The 19,974-nt window shown below is 39.0% G+C and overlaps 1 protein-coding gene across 1 annotated transcript in view; it reads right to left on the bottom strand.

Annotated features, from left to right (window-relative positions):
* The window catches only part of fmn2b (formin 2b), a 105,145-nt gene that overhangs the window by 9,100 nt on the left and 76,071 nt on the right, over positions 1-19,974 (bottom strand). The window contains exons 14-16 of the mRNA XM_030755152.1: positions 9,486-9,606; positions 7,709-7,801; positions 3,802-3,853 (exon numbers count right to left, since the gene is read on the bottom strand). Of these exons, the coding sequence (XP_030611012.1) occupies positions 3,802-3,853; positions 7,709-7,801; positions 9,486-9,606 (266 nt within the window). The remainder of the gene's footprint in view (positions 1-3,801; positions 3,854-7,708; positions 7,802-9,485; positions 9,607-19,974) is intronic.

The following is a 19,974-nucleotide window of genomic DNA, read 5'->3' as shown; positions in this document are numbered from 1 at the left end:
GGAGGTCTCTGAAAATGGGAGAAGTAGCAAATTCCTTTTCACTAGGGCATCTATGGCATCCAGCCCAACTGAAACGGTCTTTACGTCAGGTGATTTGAAGATGCAATCTAGAATCTTAAAGAGCTTTACGATGTTTACATCATGATAGGCAAAGTGCACACTCAAATGCAAGACTTGGCAAACAGATATAAACTAAGAGCACCTTTACTGTTGAACAACAACATACAACCTCAAATCATCAAACATTGCTTCTGTCAGGCTCTAGGACCTTGATTTCCAAATGAAATGCAAATATACTATACTTGAAGTCCTGAAAAGAGGACTTTGACCACTGACTAATAGTCTAGTTCTTTTTCTCCTTAGTCCACATAAGATCATCCTGATATTTTCTCTAGTGAAGGAGTTTCTTCCTACTAGGAATATAACAGTTTTATCCCCTTCCTGAAGAGGTGTAGTGGTTCTTAATGTACTGACACCAGCCTCAGATCATTCCCTGTGAAACTGTACCAAGTTCTTGAATCAACTTTTCTGAAACCCCCTCAAGGCTGCAGTCATCCCTGCTTGTGCTGCTGTGCTTGTGCACCTACCAGTCAACATTCCATTAATATGATTTTTAATACAGCATTCTGGAAACAGACAGCCTTTTTAGGAATGATCATCTGTGGCTTACTCTCATCTGGAAAACAGCAGTCTAGTTTTCTCCATGATTGTGGTTTTAATCAACTAGACTGAGAGATACATGGCATGTATGCTAGTATAACAATAACTTTCACTCAAAACTAAATATTGAAATAATTACCTATGAACCATAATCAAATAAAAAAGGTTAGAAATATTTCACTTTAGGTGTAATGAAGGAATTCTATGAAAGGAAAGGAACAGTTTTCTTCTTTTCTTTTTTTACAATACTCAAATTTTTTTGAGTTGAATTTTTTGAGCAGCAAGTTTGACCATCTTATCAAACCTGCTGTTCATTTACATTTTTATGGCAACTAAGTAGTTGGCCTACTATGGTGAAGGTCCGTTCACAGAAACAGATGATATTTTACCACCAACATAATCTTTTCCTAAATCTAAAAAGTGAGTGAAAAATAGCTGAAAATGAGGCTGGATGGATGGACGGACGGATGGCTGGATGGATGGATGGATTTATAGATGGATGGATGGAGAGATTCTCTGTTTATGTGACACACAAAAGATGGCCACATTATTTTTTTTTATGTCATTACATACCATAAGGGTCAATAGTTGCAGGATAATTATCCCAGCTCTTGCTGATATATTATTTATTAAAAAGACTTAAGAGACTTTAATTTAGTCTTCATGGACTCTTCTTTGGGACAATACCCAAAACCGTCAGTAGGTGACAGCTGGGCATCAGGCGGCTGTCTGATACGCTGTTTTGCTCTCACTTTATTCTGCTATGAGAGAGCATGCAGCAACAGCCAAACGTTGTCCTGTCTGTCATAATGTTTTATCATGGTGAGCAATGTGCACACAGGACAAGGGCTGGCAAAATAAAGCAGAAATAAAACAGGAAATGACGAACATGGCAATAATGCAGACTTGAAATAAAGAGCACAGGGAAACAAGGAATTAATATCAATAATTATAACCAAGAATGCTCAGAAAAATGAAACTAAGGCCTGAGGATACAAACAGGGAACCAAACCAGAAGCTATAAGAAAATGTACACCCATACTAACTTAAGAAACACTGGGAGACATTAAAAAACAAAGGTTGAAACTGAAACGAGCTAAAAACACTGGATCACAGGCCCAGGACCACAATAAATTTGACATTAGAGCATAAGCTACCTGACTGTGGCCATTCAACATATTAATAGACCCATGGGGTGACAGCACAGGCTTATTGACCTGTATCTGAAAAACCAAATACGGTAACGCTTTCTTTTATGGCCCGCCCTTAGACCGTAACTACGCGTAATTTACAGGGATTTATCCTGTATCCTTTAACTTATGTGTAATTAGGCTGTACTATTTTTAATTAAGCTGTAATAATTTTTAATAAGGCTGAATTATTTTTAATAAGGCTGTAATTATTTTTAATAAGGCTGAATTATTTTGAATAAGACTGAATTATTTTGAATAAGACTGAATTATTTGTAATACGGCTGAATTATTTTTTGAATAAGGCTGTATTATTTAGACTAAGGCCATAATTGAGGCTGCCTTGAGGCGACAGTTTGTTGTGATTTGGCGCTATATAAATAAAATTGAATTGAATTGAATTGAATTGAATTGAATAATTACTGTGACTAAGACCATACTACTTTGACTAAGTATTTTACAGGGATGTATCCTCTAAGAACAATTCTATTCTTAGAGACAGAATTCTTGCCGGTTGATAGGTCATCAACTACTTATTTCATGCAATAAAATGCAAATTAATTTTCAAAATTGATAAAATGTGTTTTTTTGGATTTTATTTAGATTGTGTCTCTCACAGTCAAAGTGTACCTACGATAAAAATACAGACTTCTCCATTTTTCTGGGAAAACTTTGTCATGGTCCTGGGTGTGACCCCTTGTTTCTTAGTTTATGGTCTTTTGTAGTTCTGTTACCCTAATTGTTACTGTTTTGTTATATTTCATTTGTTCCCCTCATGTATTCCTAGGTAGTTCCCATTGCTTTATACCTCAGTTCTCCCTGTGTTCCATGCTATAGTGTTTCCCCTCTGTGTGGAGTTTCCTTTGTTTATTTTTCGCAGTCTGTCTCCCTGTGTTGTGTCTAGTCTGCATCCTCTTTATGTGGTGTCAAGTTTGCATTTGTGTATACGTCTCCTCACTTCATGTTTTATTATGATATGCCATCTCTTGTGCTTTGTGTTTTGATTTGATTCCCTGAGTCGTGTTGATGACATTATGTTCAGTTCTGTACAATTAATATTAAATAAAAACATTTAAAAAAAAAAAATTAAAGCTGCAAGCGGTGATGATCAGGCCCTTGCACCCAACGCATTGACCGTTGACCTGTGGCGCGTTCGAGCCATGCCATGTTCAGAGGGTGTCGCTAACCGGAGATTCGTGGGCTCACCTTGATGCTGTCAGCCCAGCAGGCTACCTGTACCTCACATGGTTCGGCTGCTGAACTTCTCCCGCGTCCACTAGGTGGCGTCGGTGAGCGCCCACTAATTCAGCCTTATTACGGCCTTATTAAAAAGAATTCAGCCTTATTAAAAATAATTACGGCCTTATTAAAAATAATTACAGCCTAATTAAAAATAGTACAACCTAATTACACATAACTTAAATTTACTTACAGGATAAATCCCTGTAAATTAAGCATAGTTACAGCCTAAGGGCGGGCTGTAAAAGAAAGCGTTACGTAATTGAGCCTTATTAAAAATAATTCAACCTTAATAAAAATAATTCAGCTTTATTAAAAAGAATTACGGCCTTATTAAAAATAATTCAACCTTAATAAAAATAATTCAGCTTTATTAAAAAGAATTACGGCCTTATTAAAAATAATTCAGCCTTATTAAAAAATAATTCAGCCTTATTAAAAATAATTATGGCCTAATTAAAAATAGTACAGCCTAATTACACATAATTTAAATTTACTTACAAGATAAATCCCTGTAAATTACGCGTAGTTACGGCCTAAGGGAGGGCCGTAAAAGAAAACGTTACCCCAAATACTTTAATAAAACTGCCAGCAGTGACAAAATCTCAAACAAATAAACAAACAAACAAAAACAGAGCTGCAGTGCATATATGAAAACAGCTAATGAGACGTTGGTGTCACAAATGTAACAAATAAAGAAGATTGTTCTTACAATTTGTGAGTGCTGCTGAGTTGAGAATCCAGCATCTCCAGTTCACTTTTAGCTAAGAAAAGAGGAATAATATATTAAGTCAATATTCATATAATATGGGAAAAAAACATGAGACAGTTATTGGACTTGCTGTCACAAACTGCAACCCATTCATTTCAGTGAAAAATTAGATAATAAAAAGAAATGACTTTGCTCTGTCCCCAAGTACTAATTATTTCTTTCTCCATAAACACAAGAAACTTTTAGAATGATACATATATTCCAGTATAAGAAAATTAATGAAAACGGATCCAAAGAGATGACTGATGGCACCTTATCCAGCTCACCAAATACACTCAGTGGCCACATTATTAGGTGTGCATCTGTTCAACTGCTAATTAGCACAAAAAATTGAATCAACCAATCACATGGTATGTGGACACGGTCAAGATGACCTGCTGAAGTTCAAACTGAGCATCAGAATGAGGAAGAAAGAATCAATGTCACTTAAGTCACCTATCTGAACCAAAGGTCATTTAAGTGACTTGAATGTGGCATGGTTGTTGGTGCCAATGGCACAAAAACTGATAAGGTGATTTTTAAATCTAAATTCTGGATTTGACAGGAAGCCAGTAAATCAATGTTAATATGGTAGAAACATATTAACATATTAAAGCTGCAGCCTTTTGGATCAACTGAATGCTTTTCAGTGTGTATTTAGGACAACCTGATAATAATGATTTAGAATATTCCAGGCTAGAAGTAACAAATGCATGAACTAGTTTTTCAGCATCACTCTGAAACTGGATGCTTCTAATTTTAGAGATACTGCACAAATGCAAGAAAGCAGTACTACATATTTGTTTAATATGCACACTGGAGGACATAGCCCATAAAAAAATAACTCCCAAGATTCCTCCCAGTGTTATAGGTCTTCATGTGTTTAAGACATTCTTGCAGTCTAACTAATTTGTGTTTCATGAGGTTTTAGTAGGCAGAGCATACATTTTCATTGCTATGTAGAAGATACCCATGTTTAAGAGAACCATGTATAATGTAAATCGAATTGGTCCTAGCACAAAACCCTGTGGAACTCCATAATCAACGTTAGCGCATGAAGAAGAGTCCCCATTTACATGAACAAATTGGAATCTACTAGATAAATATCATTTAAACCACTGCAGCATAGTACCATTAATACCCATAACATGCTCTAATCTCTGTTATGGTCAACAGTATAGAAAGCTGCACTGTCTAGCAGGACAAACACAGACATGAGCTTGTCCTGCTAGACAGTGCAGGACAAGCTGTCAGAGGCCATAGGAAGGATTATTTTTAATCTTCACTAATGCTGTTTCTGCACTGTGATGAATTCTGAAACCTGACTGAAACTCTTCAAATAAACCACACCTCTGTAGATGATCAGTTAACTGTTTCACAAACTATTTTTTCAAGAATTTTTGAGATAAAGAGAAGCTTGGAGATTGGTCTATAGTTAGCTAAGACAAGTTTAATTACTGGCACCTTAAAGGCCTGTGGTTTGTAGCCCATGAATAGAGATAATTTGATCATATTTCAGATCGAAACATTAGTTAATGGAAGGACTTCTTTGAGCAGTCTTGTAGGAATGGAGTTTAATAGACACATTGGTGTTTGGAGGATGTAATTACCGTATTTTGCGGACCATAAGGCGCATTATCAATGAACGGGTCTATTTTCATACATAAGGTGCACCAGGTTATAAGGCGCATGATAAAACATATGTGGAATGAAACAAAAGCGTTAGGTAAGTCCAACTTTATTCAACTCATTCAAAATAACTCAGAATCTCTCACCATCTTCTTCAACGTCTTAACAGACGCTACAATATATTCATTATTAATGAGGGTAAGAACAAGTCATTTCTTCATTTTATATGTATAAGCCCTTCACAAATCCTGTCCATTAGTATATTTACCGATTTAAGCAAAGAAAAAACATAAAAAAAAAAAAAAGGAAATCCCTTTTTGACACAACACCAGAAACCTGAAAACTCCGCTGTCACCGTGTTTTGTGTACATACAGCGCTCATACTGCTCGTACGCTGTGGCGTCGCCCAGACCTCTCTTTGGCACCGAGGAGGACCACACACACCCTCGGGTCTCGATTCGTCCTTTAGCAATTTTTGAGACAGCCAACAGCAAGTTTTTTTACACAAAAGTTGGCAACAGTGCTGGCCACCGATCACCAGATTACGCACAAATATCCGTCCAGCATAGATGAAAATAGGCCAGGAACAAAATCCATCATCGTTTTCTGCGGTTTACTGCGTACGGTTTCCATTTTTGGAACAATGCTTCTTGTTGAATTTATCTCCGGTGGCTTTGGCTGCTTTCCACACCTGCTGCACTGCGCTCACAGCTTGTTCCTGTTTAATATCATCAGTAGAGTCATTTTGTGAATCGATGATGGACTATTTTAGAGAATTCAATGAGACCTTTGAACTGATCCGCAAGACCTGAGACCATAGCGCTGCAGACCACTCAATGGTGCAGTGGAGTGGATGCCTCGGCCATCGGCGGTCGGACAGCAGGGCTCAAATTACACAGACTGCTCCCCTCCCCCCCATCGTAGGCTTTTAAATGAGTTGAATAAAACCACATAAAATTGTTTCAAGGTCAGTAACCACAACAAGAATTCATATATAAGGTGCACCGGATTATAAGGCGCACTGCTGATTTTTGAGAAAATTTAAGGATTTTAAGTGCGCCTTATAGTCCGAAAAATACGGTACTGTAATAAACCCAGTTCAATCAGAGAGAAAGAGTCTAAATAAGCATCAGTAGAACTGAAATTAGCTGTATGAATATTTTTTTTCTCGAATGGTTAAAATGTTATTTGTAACAAAATTCATGAAGTCATTACTAGTTCAGGTTAAAGAAATACATGGCTCAATAGAGCTTTGACTCTTTGCCAGTGTGGCTACAGTGCTGAAAGGAAACCTGGGGTTGTTCTTATTTTCTTCAGTCAGTGATGAATAATAAGATGTCCTAGCTTTATGGAGGCTTTTTTTTTTTTAAATATATAGACGAACAAATTCTTTTTCCAGGCTAAATGAAGATCTTCTAAATTAGTGAGACGCCATTTGTTCTCCAGCTTATGGACTATCTATATTATGTGGCACATTTGCTGGTTATACCAGGAAGTCAAGCACTTCTGCTTGGGGCTTTCTTTGTCAGAGCAGCCTCAGTATCCAGAATCATATGCAGTAAGGATGTAGCACTGTTAACAAGATAATCAACCTCTGTGAGAGTAGGGATTAGTAATGCGCTGCACTGTGTTGGCACATGTCATTAAAAAAAGATAACAGAGGAGGAATGTTCACTTTACATGCCATTTGTCAGAACAAGATCCTGAGTGTGATTAAAGTGGTAGATGGGCTCATTGATATTTTGAAAGAAGCCAACAGCAGAAGACCACAGTGGCTGCCACTCAAGTCAGCAAAGAACGGGAAACTGAGGCTACAAATTGCACGTACACAACAAAATCGGGCAACAAAAGACTGTAAAAATTTTGCTTGGTTTGATGAGTCTTGATTTTTAGTTCAATTCAGTTTTATTTATATAACACCAATTCACAGCGACAGTTGCATCAAAGCACTTAATATTATAAAGACCCTACAATACAATACTTTCACACTCTACTAACATTGAATGGTAGTTCTCAATCCAATAGAGTGCCTGTGGGATGTGGTGCAACAGGGGATTTGCATCATGGATGTGCAGCAACTGCATGATGCTATCATGTCAATACAGAACAAAATCTCTGAGTAGTGTTTCTAGCACCTTTTCAAATCTGTGCCATGAAGAATTAGGGCAAAAGGGCTGACCAAACACATATTAGAAAGGTGTACCTAATAAAGTGTATATGTGGGGTTTAGGTAATTTACCTTGTGTGAGGAAATCATCCATTTTTTCTTTGAAAGGCTCCAAGTTCTCCTCATCTGAAACTTTACACACTTTTGCCACTTCTGATATACATGCTGAGAAAATGATAATGAAAACAGTCATGGGTTGAATTAACATTTGCAGCTTTACCAGATTTTTCATGCACACATGGAAGTATGATTCATGTTAAAATCATTAATGAATATGTTTATAGCCTGATCCAAGAAATGGTTTTGGCCTCTATAGATAGTTTCCTGTTTCTAAACACCACTACAGGGGGTTAATCTTTAATAATTACTCCATCTAGCAACACATTGACAACTTGAAAGTTCATCCTCTCTTTCAAATTTAGTTACTTTAGTAGCCTCAACACTAGACATTGGATATCAATGGGTGACTAAGTCCAACTTTTAAATACAGTTTATGATTAGGTCTGGGCTTGCCATCATTTTGGCATTTATTTTGGGGAACTAAGAGATTCAAGTAATCTTGAAAATCTGAATTTCCAGCAAGTTTGTAATTACTTTGTTATTTCTGAATTGCTAAAACTCTAAACCCCATTCCCTTAACCAAATCCACCGTAGCCTAAATGATTTTCTCAAATCACACACTCTTTTGGCCAAACCACTAACACAGTTCAGGCACTTAGACACATCTGGTGCAACTCAACAACTCTTTTTTGTGAAACATCAAACACATTCTCAGTCACTAAACACACTCCACACCTATGTTGCAAAAATGTAAACACTGGCGGCAGAATGCAAACACAACTCCAACACTGCTGTCATCTGTTACACACAGCAACTCACAATTGAACACATGTGTCCGATGATGTGACCAGATCAACTGGGCAGGATAAAAGTCAGTTTAGTGTGCAGGTGGCACATGTGAATCTACAACGGACAGACATATACAGAGAGGCAGAGGAGGAAGAGTGCATGTGAGAGGTGGCATACGAGGAGAAAGGGGATGAGGATAAGGACGATCAAGAACAGTCATCACCGATGAGATATGGGCAACCATTGTACACCATGTCCTCGTCCAGGGGATGACCATGAGGTCTAAGGGTCCAACCCAATCTGAGCAGATTCTCTGTGGCCAGCATCACGAGGACATTCACTGTTCTGTGCCGTACAACATTTGACACACAGCATGCCACATTACAAGTACTGTGATGCTCATTACAATGCAATGTTCATTGGCTGTCATGGTCCCAGGGCATGTGCCCACTGTTTTGTGTTTTATTGCTGTAGGTTCTGTTTCACAGAGTTATCTTATGTTCTTAGTTTGTTTAGGTTTTGATCAGTTATCTTTGTTCCTGTCTTGTTATACGTTATTGTTACATTTTGATTTCCTAGTTCCCTTATGTGCCTGTCTCCCCTGCATCTGTTTTTATTCCCAGTGTTGTGACTAATCTGCATCTCTGTCCCGTGTCTGTGTTTCTCTTTGTCTGTTTCCCCGTGTCTTGGTCCCTGTTTAGTTTCCTCTGTGTGCTAGTCCTCCGTGGTGTCAAGTCTGCCTGTACTTTGTTACGTTACTTCCTGTTTTATTTTGACAGTCTCATGTTCCCTGGGGAAAATGGGTGGTGGATTCAGGAAATATGTTTTAGCAATTCAGAAATAGTGTACTTCAAATAGAGAGAGGCTCAAGGACTTGTGAATCATCCTTCTGATCTTTAAATGAGTGGTAGACAAATGATGGTTATTGTTAGGTTCCAAGGAAAAGAATGCATGTAAATTGAATGTCCTTTAATCTGAAGGAAATACAGCTGTGTGTTACCTCTCAGGTCCTTCCTGAGTCGTGCCAGGTCTTTCTGAAAATCTTCAAACTTCATCTGTGAAGCCTGGAACAAGTCATGAGGCTCAGGGAGAGGATACACACTTGTTTCCCTGCCAGCATCCTGGAGATGGACAAACCAATTAAAACATAATACATTTGCTTATGGCCTACATTGTTGGAATGACCATCTCAAGTTAGATGCACTACAGTTTTCTATATCTATCTATAATGATAGTATATTAACTATGATTATGAAAACATAGCTCTTAAAATGTGTGCAATATACAATTTGTACAATAATCAAAGATAATAAATGTATACATATATCACACAGTTAAATCATTTTGCTTGCATTGGCTTTGTTTTTTTGAGGCTTTTGATGATTTCTTTGAACTATTCTTTTTCCAGAGTGGAATGATGATGCAGCATTCATCTATAATAACTTTAAAAAACAAGAATTGGGTTCACAGTAACTGTGGCTTGGGAGGTAGAACAGGTCATCTACTAATTGTAACTTTGGTTGTTCAATCCCTGGCTTACTCCAGTCTGTGTGCTAAAGTAGTCAAGATTCTGAACCCCGAGTTGCTCCTGATGCATTCATCAAAGTGTGATTGTGTGTTTAAATGTTAGGTAGAAAGCACTTACATGTAGAAAAAGTGCTTCATTCACCCATTAACACACCCATTGTGTGTGTTAATGGGTGAATGAAGATGTGCTTTGAGTGCTCTGTTTCAGATCATCAAATAAATTTTAATATTAGACAAAGAACCACAGTAAATACAAAATGCAGTTTTTAAATGATCTCATTTATTAAGGAAAAAATGGTAACCAAATCTACCTATGTGAAAAGGTAATTAAAGCTGATAAACTTAAACCTAATAACTGGCTGTGCCAACCTGCATAGCAAGAACTATAATCAAGCATTTACAATATGTAGGAACGTTATCGAAACATATAATTCACAATCCTGTGGAGGAGTTTTTGCCCACGCTTCCTTGCAGAATTGTTTTAATTCAGCCACATTGGGGAGTTTTCAAGCATGAATGGCCTGTTTAAATCACCTCAATGTGATTTGAATCCACATTTTGATTAGGTGACTCCAAAACCAGAGCAGAATTCAGGGTTCCATCAATCACGGCACGTCATCCAGGTCCTGTAGCAGTAAAGCAGTCCAAGACAATCACCCTATCACCATGATATCTGACTCTTGGTATAATGTCCTTTTTAATTAAGATCCGAATAGCATAAGCTACATACTGCATCTGCTATTCTTCCTGGGGTCAGTTTACATTAAAAAAAAAATGTTATAACTTCAGAGTCTAGTGTACTTTGTCTTATACCATGATACTCTGATACAAACATACGTAAAACACAAACATGTACAATAACATCTCTACTTTCATAAATATACAAACACACACATACCTGTACAATAGCATCTCATAAATATTCAAACACGCACATACATCCATTAAAATTAAAAATTATTTTTATAGTTCAATTGCTTCTTTAAACTCTAAGCAGTACATTGTTCAATGTTTTATGGTAGTGAATGCCATTCATTGCTCTGAACATCACTGTAATTTGGCTTAAACTAGTTTTACATTTTGGCAGAGTGAAACACAATCCAACTGCATGACTTGTTGAGTAATCATGGGTATCTTTGTTAAATGGTAGTTTTTTGTAAAACATAAATGGAGTTTTTAATGTAATAATATTATTTAAAAAAATAGTACATACAACCCTCTGTCCTTCACCCATAACCAGGAAAGCTGATTATGCATTCTAGCAACATTTTCCAAATTCCACATTTTAAAAACCACACATGCTGCCTTATTTTGCACCAGTAGTAATTTTTACTGTATAATTCAACTTTTGATATACATACATTTTTTAAAATAAAATTGCATGTTTTATGACTCATCATTTAATTTATTAGTGAATATATTATTTGCCTTATTCAAGGTGCTTCTTATAGAATCAATCTTATTTAATACTTGTTTAAATGATTGACTACATGCATATCATATGATTTAATTAACCATCCACTGTTTGTCTCCAGATAGGAGGAAGTACATGTACTGCCTTTCAAGAGAGAATTTAGGGTTGTCCATAATTGTTTACTGTGTTTACGTTTTTGTATTTTCTCTTGATAGTATTTTTTCTTCTTTATCTTGTTTTGTTTAGTTACAGAGTTTCTCAGTTTACGATATGTAAGTCAGTCTGACTGAAGTCCAGATTTAACTGCAGTCAGCTTAGCTTGCTCTCTAGTCAGCATTTGTTGTTTTAAATCCTCCTCCAGCCACGGAGTGTTTAATTTGCGCACTGTAAACTTCTTTACAGGTGCATGTTTGTTCACAATGTTAGTTAATAACTTATCAAATATCTGAAATGCATCTTCAGAATTTTTCTTTGCAAACACTTCTGTCCAATCAACATTTTAACCTCCTCTACATATTTATCAAGATAAAAATTTTTGAATGTTCTTTTTCAGATAATTTTTGGACCAATTCTAGGAATTTTTGTTTTCCTTACTATTGTTATTAAATTATGGAACCCTTAAATGAGCACTTAAGTGGGTGAAGAGTCTATGCAGAAATGTGACATGTTTGTAAAAATATGGTCAATACAAGTTGCTATTTTGGTTCCATCACTTTTGCTAGTTCATTTATAATTTGTGTTAAACCAAAAGCAGCAGCCACAGTTATTAGTTTTGATTTCATGGGACAGTTTGAAGAGCACCAATCAATGTTCAAGTCTCCCAATAAACAGACTTCATTGTTTGTGTTTGTGACAAGATCCAGCATTTGACAAACATGTTATAAAAAATAATTTTTTGCATTTGGGGGTATAGCAACAGCCTATAATTAATGGCTTAATGTACTTTAAATGAACTTGTATCCAAATGACTTCAACTGTGTCCAGCATAAGTTCTTGTCTTCCTTTTATTGGTATATGACTTTGAACATAAATGGCAAATCCTCCCCCATATGTATTTCTATCTTTATGAAATATATTGTATCCATTTATTGCTACCAAGCAGTCCTTGAATGTTGAGTTGAGTGGGTTTCAGATATTGTCAGTACTTGGATGCTATCTAAAAAAAATAATGCATTTTCTATTTCACATATTTTATTTCTAATGCTACATATATTAATGTGTACTTTTTACTTTTTTGAAGTGTTAAGTGACATTTTTATTTATTTTGTTTCATTACCTCAGACCTTTATTATTTTATTTGTTATGTTTATATTTTTGATATAGCAACATTGAATTTTATGGACAGAATTTCTAGGCGTAGCCAGGTGGCGGAACGCTTCTTCCTTGGTGGCCTCAGAGTCTCATCTCTGCTTTTTGCGGATGATGCAGTTCTGTTGGCTTCATCAGGGGGTGGCCTCCAGCTCACAGTGGAACAGTTCGCAGCCAAGTGTGAAGCGGCCAGCATGTGAATCAGCACCTCTAAGTCTGAGGCCATGGTCCTTAGCCAGAAAAAGGTAGAGTGCCCTCTCCGGCTCAGGAACGAGTTCTTGCCCCAAGTGGAGGAGTTCAAGTATCTCGGGGTCTTGTTCACGAGTGATGGGAGAAGGGAACGGGAGATCGACAGACGGATCGGGGCTGCTTCTGCAGTGATGCGGACAGTGGCGGTCCTAGCCTGTTTGGCGCCCCGGGCGAGCATCCCCGCCGGCGCCCCCCCCCCCCCCCCCCCCACACACACACACACAATAGCGATCGCCGCACTACTACACTTGGGGGGGTAATGAGCGACTGCTGTGTGGTGTATGTAGCTTTCTGCCATGGTCTGACAGACAGGCTTTAACAGAAGGTCCCCCCACCATCACAGGCACACTCAGAATTTCTTTTAAATTTTTATTTGAAAAAACATGGAAGAAACTGAAATATTACACAGCTTCTGCTTACCTTTATCTTTGCTTGTTTCTCCTCTTCTTCTTTTCTCTTTTTCCTAAACTGTGCACCTGATGGCTTTGACCTTTTCCTTTCCATCTGCCACAATTCGCCACCACCACCGCCCATCCCCAGGGTTGTCAGATCTGACTGACAGTTGCCAGCCCAACACAACAAAACCTCTACTGAAACTCATGTTAATAGCACCAGGTGTGATATATATTTAAATATACAAGCTTTGGGTAACTTGTTAAAATTTTGGCTGCTTTTCACCATATTTGGTAGGTTTTTAGGAAGTTTTTATTGTAAAATTATATATCTATATAATTTTATAATTATATAGAAATATCTATATAATATTCCACCCCAATGTGTTCACAAGCTGCCCAATCTGGCAACACTGCGCCATCCACCAACATTTGTCCAAACTGTCTAGATTCGTATTTGTGTTATTTTTTTTATCAGGATTCGGGTTCACACAAATACTGTGATTTAATGACCATATTTACAGTATTATAAATGAAATGGGCTTTGTGTTCTATCAGTTGTGTGCATCTAATTTTATTAGACGCACAGATTCATTCTGTGGAACATGGGAGGAAAAAAAAAAAAAAAGAGTCAGTTTTGCATATCTCGCAAAAGTTTTGCGAGATCCTGAGTTACTTTTGCGAGATCTCGCAAAACTTTTCAATATTAGGACATACACTTCGCGTTAATCTTGATATGGCAGTGTCCGTGAGGATGAAAGGTTTGGCGAGAGACTGCCAGCAAAAGTCGCCTTTATTTATAATTCAGCGGTTACTGTTGGCTGTAACCAGGCCCAAACTGTACAGGCATGAATGAATGAACCCGGCTGACAGTCTCACTCTCACGCCATCACCGCTTCACTCGACTCGCACCCCAGGCTGAGAGGAGAAGGGGGCGGGGCAGCGCTGTGTGTGTGACGATCGAGTGAAGCAGTGACAGCGAGACAGAGAGAGAATCCCCCGCCTGCCCTTTTTCTTCTGTTACAACCTGTCTGACCATGGCAGAAAGCTACATGCAATACACAGCAAGCAGAGGGCGCCCATTATCCCACAAGTGGAGCAGTGCGGTAGGCGTTGCTGCGGCGATCGCAATGCGTTGGGGGGAGGGGGGCGGTCATGCCGCCCTAGATGAAATGCCGCCCTGGGCGGCTGCCCATGTCGCCCATATCAGAAACCGCCACTGGATGCGGATGCGGCACCGGTCTGTCGTGGTGAAGAAAGAGCTTAGTGTAAAAGCGAAGCTCTCGATTTACCGGTCGATCTACGTTCCTACCCTCACCTATGGTCAGGAGCTTTGGGTAGTGACCGAAAGAATAAGATCGCGAATACAAGCAGCAGAAATGAGTTTTCTTCGAAGGGTGGCTGGCCTCTCCCTTAGAGATAGGGTGAGGAGTGCGGCCATCCGGGAGGGGCTCAGAGTAGAGCCGCTGCTCCTCCACATCGAAAGGAGCCAGTTGAGGTGGCTCGGGCATCTAATTAGGATGCCTCCTGGCCGCCTCTTGGGTGAGGTGTTCCGGGCATGTCCCACCGGGAGGAGGCCCCGTGGTAGACCCAGAACACGCTGGAGGGATTATATCTCTTGGCTGGCCTGGGAACGCCTTGGGGTCCCTCCGGATGAGCTGGAGGAGGTGGCTGGGGAGAGGGAAGCCTGGGCTTCTTTGCTTAGGCTCCTGCCCCCGCGACCCGGCCCCGGATAAGCAGGAGAGAATGGATGGATGGATGGATATTACTGTATCTATATCTATCTATCTAAATCTTTGAGATCTTTAACAATCATAGCTTTGATTCGATCCTTGGATTGTATCATCACCTTGCAATTTCTGGTCCATGTTGTTTTAATTTTATTTTGTTTTTTAAGAATATGTGCATGTTTTGCAATTTCTGCTTTTTCTGGAGTTAAGTGCTCATTTAAGTATACTTCAGTACCCCTCAGAGTTTTTGACTGTTTAATTAACTAAATTTTATGTTTCCTGTTCCAGAATCAGACAGTTATGGCTGGTTTTATTGTCTTGTCCTTTTTAGGGAGTGTATGACAGACTTCGATGTGACTATTCTGAATAAATATGGTTTTCCTTTAAAGAAGTTTATAATCTGTTGTTCAAGTGTTTATAATTCCTCAACTGGCACATCCTCTCCCTCCTCCCTATTCGTTGATACAGCTCTGGCGTATGTATCCAGTCCTTGTATGATTATATAGTTTATTCTTGAATAGTGTGCCAGATCATCAATTCTTCTTTTTAATGTTTCAATTTTCCCGGGTGTTTGGCTGCAAAGTTTATTCTTCACATCACTTTCACTTTTACATGCTGTCAAACTCAAAGCCGTCGTCGGTGTCCTAATTCCTGTCACTGCTGGGATTCCATTCTGCCATGATGGAGTCTAATCGCCAAATAGCTTAAATGAATTTGATATATCAATCAATTATATTCAATTCCTCTTAATGAGCTCTCCTTATTGAAACATCCTGATATTTTATGCCAGATGTAACGAGATTCAAACCTTCCAAAAAATTAATAATGTACATACATAATATTTTCCAAAAAGTCTTGGGGATCATCAAACTGTTTTTTTTTTTTGGCAAATGTGAGACAAGCCTTTGTATTCTTTTTAGTCAGCAGTGGTTTTCATCTTTAATTCTCCCATCAATGCCAGTTTGCTCAGTCTCTGTCTTATTGTTAAATCATGAGCACTGACCTTAACTGTGAGGCCTGGAGTTCTTTAGATGTTGTTCTGGGTTCTTTTGTGACCTATTGTAAGTGCTGTCAATATCATCTTGGATTAATTTTACTCCTCCATGAATCGCCACCTTATTGTGGTGGAGGGGTTTGTGTGTCCCAGTGATCCCAGGAGCTATGTTCTCCAGGGGCTTCTCCCCCTGGTAGGGTCTCCCATGGCAAACTGGTCCTGGGTGAGGGTCAATACAAAGAGCGGTTCGGAAGACCCATTTGTCTACAAGAACTTCGACAGCATTCCGAGGGAGGCTGAGGACATTGAGTCCAAATGGACCATGTTTCGCACCTCCGTTGTTGAGGCTGCTGCTCAGAGCTGTGGCTGCAAGGTGGTTGGTGCCTGTTGTGGTGGTAACCCCCAAACCAGATGGTGGTCACCAGAGGTGAAGGGAGCCATCAAGCAAAAGCAGGAGTGCTATCGGGCTTGGTTGGCCAGTGGAACTCCGGAGGCAGCTTACAAGTGTCAGCAGGCCAAACAGAATGCATCCCGGGCAGTGGCCGAAGCAAAAACTCAGGTGTGGGAGGTGTTCGATGAGGCTATGGAAAAAGACTTTTGGATGGCATCGAAGTGATTCTGGCAAACCGTCAGGTGACTCAGGAGGGGAAAGTGGTGCTCCACTCACAATGGTTTATAGTGCGGGTGGGGTGCTGCTGACTTCAACTGAGGCTATAGACGGACGGTGGAAAGAATACTTCGAGGACCTCCTAAATCCCACTGACACACCTTCTGTAGTGGAAGCAGAGTCTGGGGATGAGGGGGAGGACTTGCCCATGACCGGGGGTGAGGTCACTGAGGGGTTAAACAACTCCTTGATCAGATCCAGTTTAGTTAAATTTAGCAGATGGTCAGGGGTCGAAAAAAGGTTCCCAAATGCTTGAACTTCTCCTTTGTTTTTTAGAATGTATGCGCGTTGCTCCAATCGAAGTGTATTGTTCAAAATTTGTTTAAACAGAGTGAATATTGGGAGGTTTTGCTGGTTCCAGTTAAGCAGAATACGGCATGCTATGTATGTTTGCTATATACACTGGATGCTAATCTTTTTCGTTGAAATAGGGTCCAGTGTCCTGTCCAGCTCTGTACTAAAAAGGTATCTTACTGGGGACATGTCCATTTGGCTTCCCAAGCCCTTAACAGTCAAGTCATGCACCTCTGTCCAGAAGTGTTTTAATTTTTTACATTCCCAGAAAATAAGAATGATTGTGTAGGTTTTGCACGTGTGACATTTAGGGGATGAGTTGGGATATATCTTACTCAACCTTACCGTTGTGAGAGACACCCTGTACAAAAATTTATAGTTTTGTTCAGTCATTTTGTTACAGGACAGAGAGGAAAGCACATTCCGGCATATAGTGTCCCACTAGTCATCGCTAAAGACAACCCACATCCTTCTGCTAGACAGTTTTCAATAGAGACAAGGATGAGCTGTGATGTTCCAAAGGAGTATTATAAATTAAATATATTTTCCTTTCAGTGATGCAGAGTTTGTCAATATTTCCTCCATCTCTGCCAGCTTCAAAGACAGATGTCCTGTTCTTTTTAGGACATTTACTACATTCCAAATTTAAAAGTATTTATAAAAATCCTGTTTGGGAATTACAAATTCTGATCTTAGGTCTGAGAAGGATTTTAAGGAGGTCTCTTTCAAATAACTGTTGAAACTCATAGATGTTAGATGATAGATTCTTTTCAATTCAACAGCAAGGATTTTTTAATTGGAGGTGACAGATCTGGGTTAGAGGATAGAGGAGCTAATATTGAAATTCCACTATCAGATCCGCAATATTTTTTCACATTTGGCAGGCCTGTAGAGTATTATAGATTACATAATAGGTTCTTAATATTGAGGGGAAGGCATTAACGTTATTAATGAATGGTAAAGAGCTCAGTGGAATGGAAATTTCTTCTTCAATATCTGTCCAATGGGCAGCACCTCTTGTCCATACCTAACTGATCAATCCCTTTATTTGAGCAGGCCAATTATACAGTTGGAGGTCTGGGAGTCCCAATCCACCTTTCTGTTTTGAATTAATTAAAATTGTAAAGGCTATTCTAGGTGAGGAACTTTCCAAATAAAGGAGCTCAATAATTTTTTCACATACTTAAAAAATGAGTTGTCTACGTAACAAGGAAGAGACTGGAACAGGTAACTAAGCCAGGGTAGTATATTAATTTTAAGTACATTAATTCAGCTCAGAAGGGAAATAGAAAGTAGATCTTTTTTAATAAAGGCAGGTAGTTTACACATCTTTAAGTTTGGGGGCCACATTCACTCCCAGGTACTTAAATCCACTTTGTGCCCAAGTAAACTACAAAATTGTTTTAAGGCTGTTTGTGATTGGTGAATTCAGCAACAAAGAATTACATTTCTCTAAATTTATTTTATTGCAGATATTTTTCCAAATTTGTCAATTAAATCTAGTACTGCTAGAACTGAGTTCTCTGGGTTTGATAAATATAAAATAATGACACTGGCTGCTGCTGTATCAATTCCAGAAATCTCTTTACTCCTCCTGATTGCCACAGCTAGAGGTTTGATGGCCAAGTTGACCAAAAAAAGAAATAGTGGGCAGCCTTTTCGGCATCCTCTATGTAGGCCAGATCTACTTATAAGAGAGCCATTTATACATATTTGGGCTTGCAGGTTACTATACATGGCTTGAATCCATCCAATTAGTCTATATCCAAAATTGAATTTTTCAATCGCAGAAAATAGATATTGCCACTCGACCCTGACAAGTACTTTTTTTGCATCTAATGAGATTATAAACACTTTTTGGTTATGTATGGCCAAGTGATCAATTATGTTTGGTAGCCTCCGGATGTTATTGCTGCCAATTTCTGTAGCCAGATTGGTCAGGGTTAGTGGTGGATGGCTTGGTATTGATATTGATCAATACCAGTGTAATGAGAACAATACTTTAGCTTCAGTTTCTGCAGTTCTGCTACGGTTTTAGCAAAGATGCGAGCTGACTGTTTAAGAGCTGCTCCTGTCACAGCAGAGAGCAAGCACACTTTGTTCCTCCCCACCCTGCATTGTTTTGACTTCATACCATCACGTGACACATAACATACAGTATTTCACTTGGGAAAAAAGGAATTTGTCAGTGGTCTAAGGCTCCCAGCCTGTGGGCCATTTCCAGCCCTGCCCCCTACTTCTGGCCCACAATTGGATGTCAAAAATATAAGACAATTTGGCCCTTTAAGTTACTTTTTTGACATTTCGCTTCCCATCCAATTAAGAGGAGTGAGCAAAATGTCAAAAAAGTAATTCACTTCCATTCCAACATGTCCACCACCATGGGCAAGACAAAAGAGCATATCAAAGGACATACAGGACAAGACTGTAGCTCTGCACAAGAATGGAATGTGCTACAAGAACATCAGCAACAACTTGGTGAGAAGGTGACTGTCATGGTCTGGGGTCCTTTGGACCCCGTGTGTTTTGATTTTGCTTTATCTTGTCTGTTCTGTTCTGGGTTTCTTTTGGTTGTGGGGTTTATTTAGTTATTTCTAGTTCCTTGTGTTCTCCCAGTATTTTGTGTCAAGTCTGCGTCTTGGTTCCCCCGTCTGTCTTCCTGTTTTATTTTGATAGTCGTCTGGTCTCTGTCTGTGTTCAGTTTTGTTTCCCCTGGTCTCGTCTTGGTAATCAGCATCACCTGTGTTCCCACCTGTTTCCTCTTCCCTCAGCACTCCCCCATGTCTTTTAGTCTAGTGTTTTTAGTGCCTGTTGTCGCGTCGTTGTCTTATCCTTGCCTCGTCTCCCTGCTGTGTGTCCTGTTCCGCCTTTGTATTAAGTCTGGTATTTTGGCACTGAGTTTTGCCACTAACCC

The sequence above is a fragment of the Archocentrus centrarchus genome, chromosome 19 (assembly GCF_007364275.1).
Source record: "Archocentrus centrarchus isolate MPI-CPG fArcCen1 chromosome 19, fArcCen1, whole genome shotgun sequence".
Classification (NCBI taxonomy): Eukaryota; Metazoa; Chordata; class Actinopteri; order Cichliformes; family Cichlidae; genus Archocentrus; species Archocentrus centrarchus.
The sequence above is the reverse complement of the archived record's forward strand: the minus strand, read 5'-3'. Positions and strand labels throughout refer to the sequence as shown.